At 40.4% G+C, this 12,727-nt stretch overlaps 1 protein-coding gene across 6 annotated transcripts in view; it reads left to right on the forward strand.

Annotated features, from left to right (window-relative positions):
* Window positions 1-512: 512 nt before the first annotated feature.
* The window catches only part of VPS13B (vacuolar protein sorting 13 homolog B), a 522,947-nt gene continuing 510,732 nt past the window's right edge, over window positions 513-12,727 (forward strand). For 5 of the 6 annotated variants that reach the window (XM_084864486.1, XM_084864483.1, XM_084864485.1 and 2 more), the window contains exons 1-3: window positions 518-797; window positions 1,247-1,426; window positions 7,790-7,933. In XM_084864486.1, coding sequence (XP_084720612.1) covers window positions 1,280-1,426; window positions 7,790-7,933 — 291 coding nt within the window. In that variant the 5' untranslated portion in view covers window positions 518-797; window positions 1,247-1,279. Of the gene's footprint in view, window positions 798-1,246; window positions 1,427-7,789; window positions 7,934-12,727 lie in introns of all 6 variants that reach the window. The other variant, XR_014793185.1, reaches the window with a different exon arrangement.

The following is a 12,727-nucleotide window of genomic DNA, read 5'->3' on the forward strand; positions in this document are numbered from 1 at the left end:
GTACATGCCCTTGACCGGAATCGAACCCGGGATCCTTCAGTCTGCAGGCCGACGCTCTATCCAACTGAGCCACACCGGTTAGGGCATGATAAAAGATTTTTTTTATACAAAACATATAAGGACCTCTTAATTCTCAACAATAAGAAAATAATCTGATTACAAACGGGGCAAAACACAAGAACAGGCATTTCACCAAAGAAGATATACAGATGGCAAATGAAAACCCTTTTACTCCCCTCTCCCCCCTTCTCCCACCTACGGCCGCAGAGTCCTGCCCACCGATCCCCCGTTCCTCTCCCCAGGCCTCCCATTTCCCGAGAGAAACAGCCACCACTTGTTCTCCCGGGTTTGGAACCCTGGGACCCGCTTCCTCCTCCCTCCTCGGACCTAAGGCGAGACAGGACCTCCCGCACCTGCGGCCACTCTCTGCCCGCGGAGCGCCACTTCCGGGTCTCCGGTGTCCCCGCTTTTCCGGTCCGCCCACTTCCCGCGCCGGCACTTCCGCAAGCCCGGCCCGGACTCCCCGCCGGGACCCGGGATCGCAGCGGGGACTTCGGCCTCCGGAGCCGGAAGCTCCCCTCTGCGGGATGCGCTGATCGGCCCCCCCCCCCCCCTCCCACGCCCGGGAACACCGGCCCCGCCGCGGAGTGGCGTGGAGGTGGCGGCGGCGGCGGAGGGACAGTTTGTGTGGCGCACCGAGCCCGGCACACCCGGAAGTGGCGCCGCGGAGGAGCGGCCTCCCGCCGGGCGGGGCTTTAGGTGCCGGGAGTGGAAGGGATGCCGCGGTCCTCTCCGGCGTGAGTGTCCGCCGCGGGTGCAGGGGGCGGGGGAATGTATCATTTTCTAGCATCACAGAAAAGCCGGCTTCCTGACGGCTCTGGTTCTGGGCGGGTTCTGGGAGGCGATGGCCTGATGGGGGGCGCCGGGCTGGGGAAGGGGTGCAGCGGCCGGAGGGGTCCCCCCCGCGGCGGCGCTGCGTTCTCCTCCTGGGGGATCGGTGTCTTCAGGTCACCCCCTCTCCCAGGCCTGGGGGGAATCAGAGTCTAAGGAGTTTTTTCTTTTTTCTTCTGCTTCTGGGAGGAGGCGAGCGGCCGCTTTGGTGGGGACTGTTGCTTTTCGGCCTCTTCTGCCCCTCCTGAAAAGTGCCTCCCCCCCCCTCCCCCCCCCCCACACACACACTTCGTTGGGCCACAGGATCAATTACAGAATCAATTACTTGTAATATTTCTGTCTTTGCCCTCTTCAGCTTCTGACTTTAACTTCTCCGCAACCGTAAACGATGCTGGAGTCCTATGTGACTCCGATTTTGATGAGCTATGTGAATCGTTACATCAAGAACTTGAAGCCATCGGATCTGCAGCTTTCACTATGGGGCGGAGACGTGGTTCTCAGCAAGCTCGAGTTAAAGCTGGATGTGCTGGAGCAGGTGAGCTGTGTGGTTGTCGTTTATTGGACACATTTGCAGCGTGTGTACAAATAACCCGTTGTTCCCTACGCTTTAACTTTATGTTTTTAAAAATGACCCCCCCCCACCCCCGTTAAACTATTTATGGCTGCCCTGCAACTAGATACCTTCCTTTACAAAATAGTTTACAAACGTGAGGAAATGACAGAAGATACAAACGTGTGGAAATTCAGAAGAGTCAGACACCAATTGTTTTTTTTTTTTTAGGAGATAAGGAAAGAGTTACGCTGTATCATTCCCGATGGCTTGTTAGGATCGGATCTCCAAAAGTTGTCTCATCCAATGGGAAAACCATGTCATTGTTCTTGTTAGAATCGCTCAGCTTATTCACTCAATTCTCAGGCCTTATTGAACATGGCTAAGTTTTGTGTGATGCTAGAAAATGATACATTCCCATTCTTCCCTTGGGGAATGGAAGGTTCCGAAAGAAAGCAAGATGTTGAGGAAAGTTATGTCTCATTGTAGGAAAGATGACATTACGCATGGCATTCTCAGGGAATGCCGGCAAAACGGAAAACTTCTTCCTTAGCCACTTTTTTTTTTAGTCTTTTTTTTTTTTTTTTTTTTTTTTTAATGTGAGGATGCTCTGATTCAAATGAACCGTAACTTCAAAGTTCATATACTTAATATTTCATTTAGTATTAAGGTATGTCAGGCAACTTTATTAGGTCTAAAGATACAAACGTGTGGAAATTCCGAAGAGTCAGACACCAATTGTTTTTTAGGAGTTAAGGAAAGAGTTCCTCGGATGGTGATAGTTATTAATAATTTTTAGTTATATTTTCCTCTTTCCACTGTTATTGAGCAATCTAGAGTTAACACTAAGAAATAATATTCTGGTTTCTCCCTCCCGGCTTTCTTCAACGTTAATTATGCACAAAAATACTAAGTATGCAGCTCAATTTTTACATATGTATATACCTGTGCAACTACCATCCAGATCAAGAAATGTAATATTTCCTGCATCTCAAGTGGCTCCCCTGTGCCCCTTTACAGTTAATAGCCCTCCTAACCCCCCATATAGATGATGGCTATTCTGACTTCTTTCAACACAAGCAAATACTACCTGTCCCTGAATTGTAAATAAATGGGAAATGTGTCTGGCTTTTTCAACATTATAGCTAAGATTAACTCAAGTTTTTGCATGAATGCTAGCTTGTTCTTTGTATTGCCTTGTACTATTCAGTTGTATAAAGATTCACAATGTACTTCTGCTTTTGACTATTGCGAAGAAAGCTCTTATGAACATTATTGTACCTGTATTTTGGTGAACATAAGTATTAATTTCCCTGATGTGTATATCTGGAAGGTAGTCTTAAGTTTAGTTTTAATGGATGTTGCTTTAATGGATATTGCCAAATAGTTTTGAGGAGTGGTTGTAACAATTTACATTCTCACCAACAATGCATGAGGGCTCCCAGTTACATTTTTGCTATTATTTGATATGTCTGGTATTTTTTATTTTTATTTTTTTTGACTTTAATCATTTTGTTTGTCAATTGCAGTTGACATACAAAAATATATTAGTTTTAGGTGTACACCCCAGCGGTAAGACATTATATAACTTACTAATTGTTCATGCTGACGCCATGCACAGTTATTAGAATACTATTGACTCTGTATTCCCTCTGCTATGCTTTACATCCCCTTGACTGTTCTGTAACAACCAATTGGTACTTCTTAATCCATTCACCCTTTTCACCCATCCCTCCAACCCCCTTCCCATCAGGCAACTGTCAAAATGTTCTGTGTACTATGAGTCTGTTTCTGTTCTGCCTCTTAGTTTATTTAACTTTTTTTTATATTCATTTGTTGACAGATATGTATTTATTGCAATTTTATTGTTCATATTTTTGATCCCCCCCTTTATTGATTTGAGAGAGAGAGAGAGAGAGAGAGAGAGAGAGAGAGAGAAAGAGAGAGAGAGAGAGAGAGAGAGAGAGATTTGCTATTCCATTTTTCAATGCATTCATTGGTTGACTCCTGTATGTGCCCTAAGCAGGATCGAACCTTGGTGTATAGGGATGATGCTCTAACCAATTGAGCTGCTTGGCTTGGCCAGGGCCTCCTCTTCCTTTTCTTAAGGAAGGCCCTTTAACATTTCATGTAATACTGGTCTGGTGGTGATGAACTCCTTTAGATTTTCCTTGTCTGGGAAGTTATTTATATGTCTTATGATTCTAAATGATAGCTTTGGTGGGTAGACTAATGTTGGTTGTAGGCTTTTGCTTTTCATCATTCTGAGTCTTCCTAGCTAATCCCTTCTGGCCTGCAAAGTTTGTGTTGAGAAATCAGCTGACAGTCATATAGGAGCTCCCGCTTAGGTAACTAACTGCATTGCTCTTGGTGCTTTTAAGATACTCTCTTTGGCTGAAACCGATTTGGCTCAGTGGATAGAGCGTCGGTCTGCAGACTGATAGGTCCCAGGTTCGATTCCGATCAAGGGCATGTACATTGGTAGTGGGGACATCCCCAGTAGGGGGTGAGCAAGATGCAGCTGGTTGATGTTTCTCTCTCAATGATGTTTCTGGCTCTCTATCCCTCTTCCTTCCTCTCTGTAAAATATATTTAAAAAAAAAAAGAAAAGATTCTCTCTTCGTCTTTAACCTTTTCATTTTATTTATGATGTGTCTTGATCTGGGTCTTTTGGGGTTCATCATGTTTGGGACTCTGTGCTTACTGGGGGGTAAATACCTTATATTGATATGCCAATGGCAATCAAAGCTCAACTACCACAGGATGATGCAAACATGTTTTGTTGTCTTCTCATTTTGGCAGCCACCTTGTCTGTTTTTTTTCTGCCAAAGCTCTTGGGCTTGGTAGAGAGGCCTTATGTAGTAGTTGTTCTGTAGGGTCCAGTGGAACAGCCTCCCCAATAACCTGAGCTGGGCACTCCAGGTAGGACCCCAGGCTGATCAGCTGCAAGGACTGGTTGTAATCACCACCCACCATGGAGGATCACTTGTATAGGGGCCCACCCCACAGAGCAGAACTTTCCGTGATGCTCTGGTGCCAGCTGAGTGAGTTGCTTATGAAGGTTGTTGGGTGGTGCTTGGATTTGATCTGAAGCTGTGCAGTGGTGTTCTGGCTCTGGGGCCTCCCTGTAGGTGTAGGCCAAGGTCAGCAGCTGCCTGTATTTTGCGTAGGTCCACCTGGCATGAGTTACAAAATGATCTGTAGATGGCTGCTACTTGTGCTTGGCTTGGAAGTATTCAGGTGAGACTAAGCTGTGAACCATTGCCAGCTGCTGTTAGTGTTGGGCCTGGGGCCACTTAGAGGTGTGGAGCACACCAGGAACAAATGCTGCTTGTTTGAGAGATTTTAGGAAAGTCTGAAGCATGGGTAAGCCACTGGAATCAAGTTTGGGTTGGCCTGCAAGTTGGGTGGGGTCTCAGTGAATCAGTAGAGTGGGGTGAACATGAGCGAGGTTGATGGAGACTGAGATGCTGGCTCTGTGGTGGGGGTGGGGTCCTCAGAAAGGGAACAATGGCTTCTGCTAGAACTTTTGTTTGGCTGCCTTCCAGCTCTGGCCCTGGTGCCAGACAATTCATTTCCTCCCCATATGTCCTTAGTTCCTTTCAACCTGCAGCCCACGTACTGGAGCTCAGAGGGAGGGAGTCCAAGTAAGGCGTGTGCAAGCCCTTTAAGAGGAACTGCCTGTGACTCCAGCAGCCCTGCTCCTCACTCATGCACAAGCCCTTTTGGTTTTTACAGCCTGACCTCTGGGGACTTCTCTTCCTGGCACTGGAATCCTGAGCTGGGGGGCCTGGTGTGCGGCTGGGACCCCTTGCTCCTCAGTGGAGATACTCGCACTAATTTTTAATCCACCACACATGGGTGTGCGGCCAGCCTCCGTGTCTTCTCCCCTCCAACCAGTCTTGATTTGTTTTCCTCTTTCAATCCCTAATTGTAGGACTTCTGCTCAGTTAGCTTTCAGGCAATTCTGAATGATAATTTCCTCTGTAATGTAGTTGTAATTTTGATGTGGTTGTGGGAGGATGTGTTTACCTATGACACCATCTTAGTATTTTAATGTTAACCTTTTTGGTGAGTGTAATTAATATTTCATTTAAAATTGCATTTTCATAATGATTTATGACGTTGGTCACTTTCAATGTTGTTCATTGGCTATTTGAATATTCTCTTTTGTAAAGTTTCTGATTCTTTTGCCATTTTTAAAAAACATCTTCTTATTGATGTATAGCAGTTCGTTATATATTTTGGAAATGAGTCTTTTGGCAGATACATGTTTTGCAGTATCTTCTCCCAGTGTGTGGCATGTCTTTTTGCTCTCTTAAAAGCGTATTTTGATGAATAGAGTTCATTTTACTGAGTCCGGAGTATCAGTTTTTTCCTTTAACTTTTTTTTGTTTGTTGATTCTCACCCAGGGGTTCAGGTGTCTTTTAATTTCTCTCTGAGAAAATTCACTTTGGCCCATAGACTGCAACTTTGGTAGCTATTTCACAAATGCATCATTGTTACACAAATCAGGGAGTGGTAGAGGTGGAAATGTTATTGGCTCATTGTATCTACAGAAGTATTTGAAAAGGCATTCAGTGCTCATAATGGGAGTGTAGATGAAATTGTGATTAAGAGCAAGGCGTGGCCTCCGATTTTCCAGTTTTGTGTCCTGGCTTTCCTAGATAAACCAGGGAAGTTACTTGACCTTTTCCTTGACCATGCCTCCTAATCTTTACTTGTGTTTACCTTTTGGGGTTCTTATAAGGATTAAATAGTTGCATGCAGGTAAAATGCTTAGAACAGAGCCTGATACAGAATAATACTCAGTAAATATTGTTTTTTGTATGGACACAAAACAAAATTTAATCTGTGCCAGTTGATTAATGCTTGAAATTAGGTCAGCTTTGAAATTAATGTAATAATGAGCAATATGTAAAAATTTTGATGATTGATTAGAAGAGTAGAAATAGATGATTATTATTCTGTTCTTTAAAAAAACTTGTGAAAAGATATAGTAGGGCCCAGATATTTATAATAATAATAATAATTAGCATCTTAATAATGGTTGCTCTTTGCCTGACCGGCATGGCTCAGTGGTTGAGTGTCGATCTCTGAACCAGGTCACAGTTCTATTGTTGATCAGGGCACATGCCTGATTGCCTGCTAGAATCCCCAGAGAGAGAGTGTGTGTGTGTGTGTGTGTGTGTGTGTGTGTGTGTGTGCGCGCGCGCGCGCGCGCGCGCGCGAGTCAACCAATCAGTGATTCTCTCTCATCATTACTATTTCTCTCCCTCTTCCTCTCTGAAATCAATAATAAAAAAAAAAATAATGATTGCTCTTTAGGAAGACAGTATTCTAATTACTTTATACAAATTAATTAGTTTAATCCTCAAAGATACAGCTATTCTTATCCAAATTTTACAGATAAGAAATTGAGTCACAGATACATTAAACAAGTTGCTCACTGTCCTTGGACTGATTAAATAGAAGAATAAGATTTAAATCCATGTCACTGACTCCAGAGTTATTACCTATTACCTATATATATTTAGCTATTTTACTGTCTTGCTAAACCAAGTAGGTAAGCAATTGTTGGATGAATGAATAAGCGTAATAATGTTTATTTTAACTTTCATAAATAGAGTTAGAACTGTAAAAATGTTGTTGAAGTACAATCTAAATAATATTTTTCTTCTTTTGTTGATTTTTAACAATTTTATTGGGAAGTGAAATAAATTAGTATAAAATGATTGAGTGACAGTTACGTTTTCATTTTTAACTCTCTATCCAATAATAATGGAAACCTGTTAGAAAAACATTTCAAATTTATGGACCATATAGTATCCAGGTACAATCTTTAAGTAAAGTTCAGTAAGTTTTTTGTTAAAGTTGGTCAGGTGATGCTTTTATTTTGTCAGGTGAGCTCCTTTCTCGATTTCAAGCCCCCTTTCAACTTGCCTTATAATGCTACTTGTAGTTAATAGCACACTTGGGAACGTATTTTTAGGTGGAGATTTTAAATAATGTACCATTGCAGTTATCTCAAGTACTGCTTCTGTCTATTACAGTGACTACTGCCCCCACTACCACTACCACATGTGAGCCTTTATCAAGTACTAGGTATTATATATTATTTCCATTCATCAGAGTAAATAAACTCAGGTCTAGACAGGTACAGTAGTTTAAGTGTAACTTGCACAATTGGTTTTTGTAGTTGAATAAGTTACTGATGCTACTTTTTGATGAACAATGATTGCCAAACTATTTTTGTGTTATAAGTTTCACTTTTTTTAAGGAGGTTATTTGAATATTAGAATGAAAAAGCATCAAGCACTTACTTATTTAATATTTTGTGTCTTAAGGAATTGAAATTACCGTTCACTTTTTTAAGTGGACATATTCATGAATTGAGGATCCATGTACCGTGGACAAAACTGGGTTCGGAACCAGTGGTCATCACCATTAACACAATGGAATGCATTTTGAAACTTAAAGATGGAATGCAGGTATGGAACTATTGTTTGTTTAGGTTAACCAATTTTCTAGTTATTAGTGTTTGAATATTTCTTTAACTTTTGGGATATGCCAACTTTTACATAAATAAATGTTAGCTTATATACTTATTATTTTTATATGCCCGTTAAGTAACATAATTAATTGCAAAAGGATGTTTTAAATTTGGGTAAAATATCCCAAGGGATATTTTCATACTAATTTCGCTTAATCTGATCATAGCCCTAATAGGGATCATGTAGATTGTTATTACCTATATCCACTAGAAGTGAAGTCTGATTGTGTCCAGTTTTTGAATTTTTGCTTAATAACCGCTTGACTTTTTATTTCTGTGACATTTCTAAGTGAGGTGAAAATCTCAAGTTATTTTTGAGAAGATTATATATTAAATTTGCCTTTATTTACCAAATTTCATTGTTGTCTGAAGTTTTGTCATCAGAAACTGATTCTTTTCTGACTTTAAAAAAAACAAACTGATTTCAGAGAGAGGAAGGGGGAGAGAGATAGAAACATCAATGATAAGAGGTAATTATTGATTGGCTACTTCCTGCGTGTGACTTACTGGGGATTGAGCCTACTACCCAGGCATGTGCCCTGACCAGGAATGGAACTGTGATTTTCTGGTTCATGGGACATTGCTCAACCAGTGAGCCACACTGGCTGGACCTTTTCTGACTTATTTATTCTTTAACCCATCTTACGTTTCTTTTTGGTGTTTTAATATAAAGGTGTAATATTGATTTTAAGGAGTTTCTACAAAAAGGTTCTTGTCTAAGAAGCAAATAGATCTGGAAAGCAGCATAATTGTGATAATTTTTTTCCCCTTTCATCTTGCAGAAAAGTGGTGTCTCTGTCATTCATTTTTACTACTTTCCCCTTAATCCATATTTAAGTTTCAGTTTTAGGGAAGGCTTTCTGTAAACAAATTAATTGAAGAGAACTTAAGGCAATTGTAGTGTACCCTAAATATAACTTAAATCTCTTGAAGTTAGTTAAGGTTAATTATGACTTATTAAAATCATTTCCTAATTTAAGTTTATTCTTTGAGTTTCATATCAATCAACTAGGCTGAAATCTTTTTTTTCCTTTTTGAAATCTTTGATTTAAAACCTGTATTACCCAATTTAACTTACTAGTGTAGTTTCTCAAAGTAAATAGACCATGCTGTATATTCCCTCGAAAATTTATTTTGTGAACTTTAAATACTAGGGAGATTGGTTTAGAAGTCTGTAGATAGTTACATTGCAACACAGTTTATTTTACATTTTTATCTGTTAATACTTAAATGGTTCTTAGTCATCATCTGTCCTTGGAATTTAATTTTTTTTTTAAAAAAAGTCTGGCCTTTGTTATGGCACCAATACAGTGCTTCTTATTATGAGGGGGGAAAAATCCAGACACTAAGTATTTTTTCAATGGGTAGGTGGAGTTTTCAAGGCCAGATGTCCCATAAGAAACACATTTTAGAAAAGGCAAATTACTACTAATTATAGAGGCTGCAGAAAAAGACTTGTAACACATGACTTAGAGCCACCTAGAACTAATATTTGATATTGGACCATGCAGATGGCTATTGCAGGAATGGTCCAGATTTCCTGCTTGCATGGCATTTGAGACCTGAATTTTGTGTTGTGCCTAGCAAAAGGTCAAAGTGTCATGATTGTAAACCACTCTCACAACAAGTATTTTTTGCAGATGTTTAAAATTTTGATGGAGAAAGGATTTGTGAGAATTGCAGCTGACATTTGGACAAATTATTCAGCAGTGTACACCCCTGGAGAGTGTTACTTGGGTTTATGCTAGTGATTGTAATTAATTTTTCAATAAAAACATAGATGAAACACATTTTTAAACAGTTTGTTTTCCTGTTTGGAGCCTTGATTAGTAAAGTGGGAAATTAAGTTAAAAATCATACATGTACTAATAAACGGAATAATTTTAATTATTTGAAGTTACTATGTTGTAGAATCACAATGAAGAAAAGACTTATTTTCTAAATAAAATTAGTGTAGGGTGGTAGATTGAATGAAGAGGCCTTTTAGAGTTATAGATATTAATCTCTTAAAGTAATATTATTAATATATGAAAATGTAATAAAATACAATTTAACTGTTAGAAATCTGAGGTTTCATCCAGAAAAGATCATTGCAAAAAATATAATATTGCTAAATGCCTTGATAAGAAGGCATGCTTCATTTGTAAAGCTTAATTAATTCTTCCAATATTAGTAGATTTTCTCCTCTTTAATGCACTTCAAAAATATTGCTAAGATTATTATATAAATTCCTTCACAAAAGACAACTACAGAGATTTATAATGATTTGAGTGTGACTCTAGTGATAATAATTGTAATATACTAATGTACTGCCTTAGAATATCTTTGTAATCAAATTTAATTTTAGAGATTTTTCCCATTGAGAAGGTGACCAAATTGTAGATGTTATTTTGAATAAATTGATATTTCACTCAGAAAATATTTATTAACTTTTTGATATTGACTCTGAGAGACATATTTGTTGTCAGTTCATACCCACCTTTAGATCTGCAGGTTTTAATTGTGTATTTTGTTGCTGTACAGAAGCTTTTTATTTTGATGTAGTGCCGTTTGTTAATTTTCTCTTTAGTTTCTATTGCCTAGGAGCTTTATCAGTGAAGATATTGCTTTGGCAAATATCTGAGATTTTGCTGCCTATGTATTCCTCTAGTATTTTTATGGTTTCCTGTCTTACATTTAAGTCCTTTATCCATTTGAGTTTATTTTTGTGTATGGTGTAAGTGGTGGTCTAGTTTCATTTTTGTGCATGTATCTGTCCAATTTTCCCAACACCATTTATTGAAAACACTGTCTTGACTCCATTGTATGCTCTTGCCAAGAACAATGTCAAGAAGCTTATCCCCTATTTTGTTTTTTTCTAGTAGTTTTCAAGTTTCAGGTTTTATATTTAAGCTTTTAATCAATTGTGAATTTATTTTCATGTGTAGTGTAATTCTTGTTTGCCGTGTTGGATATTGAGACATGTGAGGAAGTCTCAGTTTCATGAAAGACTTTCTTTTTCTTTCTTTTTTTTTTTTTTTTTTAAGAAAATTCTTAAAAAACTTTTTAAGCGTGGTTTTGAACTCTAAATCCAGTCGCTTTTTGTCCTCCATTTCTTTCGTTTGTGATCTGTTTCCTTGTCTCGGCATTTCGCAGCTTCTCTGAGTTGGTAGCCTTAAAAGTCTCTGTGTTCAGCTTGGATGGGGCAGAGTTTCAGGGTGGAGCCTACAACCTTGGCTTCCCTCAGCCCCACCCTATGAGGCTCCTGGGTCTTGGTGTTCCTCAGGGTCCTTCAGTACTCGTTGCAAGCACCTTTGAGAGAAATGTGCCCTCGAGTTTCACCTGCTACCAAACAGTCTAGGCTCTTCCCCAGTGAGCCTGGAACTGGGTTTCAGTTCAGTTTCAAGTGGGGTTCAAAGCAGTCTGGAGCTTTTGTCTCCTTCCCGCTAGGGCAATCCAGCGGCACAGTAAACCGCCCGTTCTCTGCGCCCAATGTGCGCGCCTCTGGGACTTCGTTTCGCCGCTCCCCTGGGTTTCCGCCTTACACCCCAGGCTCCCTCTGTATGAGCCTGGGTCCCCAGGGTCTGGCCTAGAACTGGGGTTCAGTGCAGTTGGAACTGGGGCTCAGCACAGTCCAGAGCTTTTGTCTCCTTCGTGCTAGGGCAATCTAGCAGCAGAGTCAACAGTCCGTCCTCCTCGGGGGGCTCTGCCTTTCACCGCTCCCCTGAGATTCCGCCTTACAGCCCAGGTTCCCTCTGTATGAGCCTGAGTCCCCAGGGTCTGGCCTAGAACTGTGGTTCAATGCTGTCGGATCTGGGGTTCAGCACAGTCTGGAGCTTTTTTCTCCTTCCCGCTAGGGAATGCCAGCCAGGCACTCAGCCGCCCCCTCCTCTCCGGCTCCGTCCTCTCCACATGCCCGCACCGTGTCTCTGTACATTAGGCTTTTACAGCTCCTCTGATTTTCCTTCTGGTTTTCTCTTTCCTTCTCGTTGTAGAATTTCCAGTCAGTCGACTTTTCTGTAGTTCTGGGTAATGTCCATTTTGTATTTTAGTTGTATTTTATTGAAATTGTTGTGTGAGGCTGCAGTTAGGTGTTACCTATGCCGCCATCTTGGATTCTCTCCTTTTTAAAAAAAAATATGTTTTATTGATTTTTTACAGAGAGGAAGGGAGAGAGATAGAGCTAGAAACGTCGATGAGAGAGAAACATCGACCAGCTGCCTCCTGCACACCCCCTACCGGGGATGTGCCCGCAACCAATGTACATGCCCTTGACCGGAATTGAACCTAGGACCTTTCAGTCTGCAGACTGAACTGAGCCAAACCGGCTTTGGCTCATGAAGGACTTTCTAAGAATGTTATGTATCAGTTAAAATACGGGGTTGTAATAGAAATGCTAGTACTGCCTTAATGATAATGTTCAATGTCGTGGCCTTTTTTTCTTTTTCTGTAGGGCACAATCTTTTCAAACTTTTTTTTTTTTTTTTGAGACATTTTCCTGACCTTTTTTTTTTTTTTAATGGATGTGGAACTTAGTATTTACTGCTTGCTTGGCCTTTTCTCATAGGGACGATAATAGAAAAATGTGGTTAGAATTGTGCCATTTAATAGCAGTGTGATTTTGAACTATTAATCTCATCATTCCTTAGTTTCCTTATCTTTAAATAGGGGTACTTTTGCACCTGGAATAGTATCTAATTCATAGCATTGCTAAGAGGATTAAGACATATGAATATAATGTGATTATTACCAT

The sequence above is a fragment of the Pipistrellus hanaki genome, assembly GCF_964339955.1.
Source record: "Pipistrellus hanaki genome assembly, chromosome: 17".
Classification (NCBI taxonomy): domain Eukaryota; kingdom Metazoa; phylum Chordata; class Mammalia; order Chiroptera; family Vespertilionidae; genus Pipistrellus; species Pipistrellus hanaki.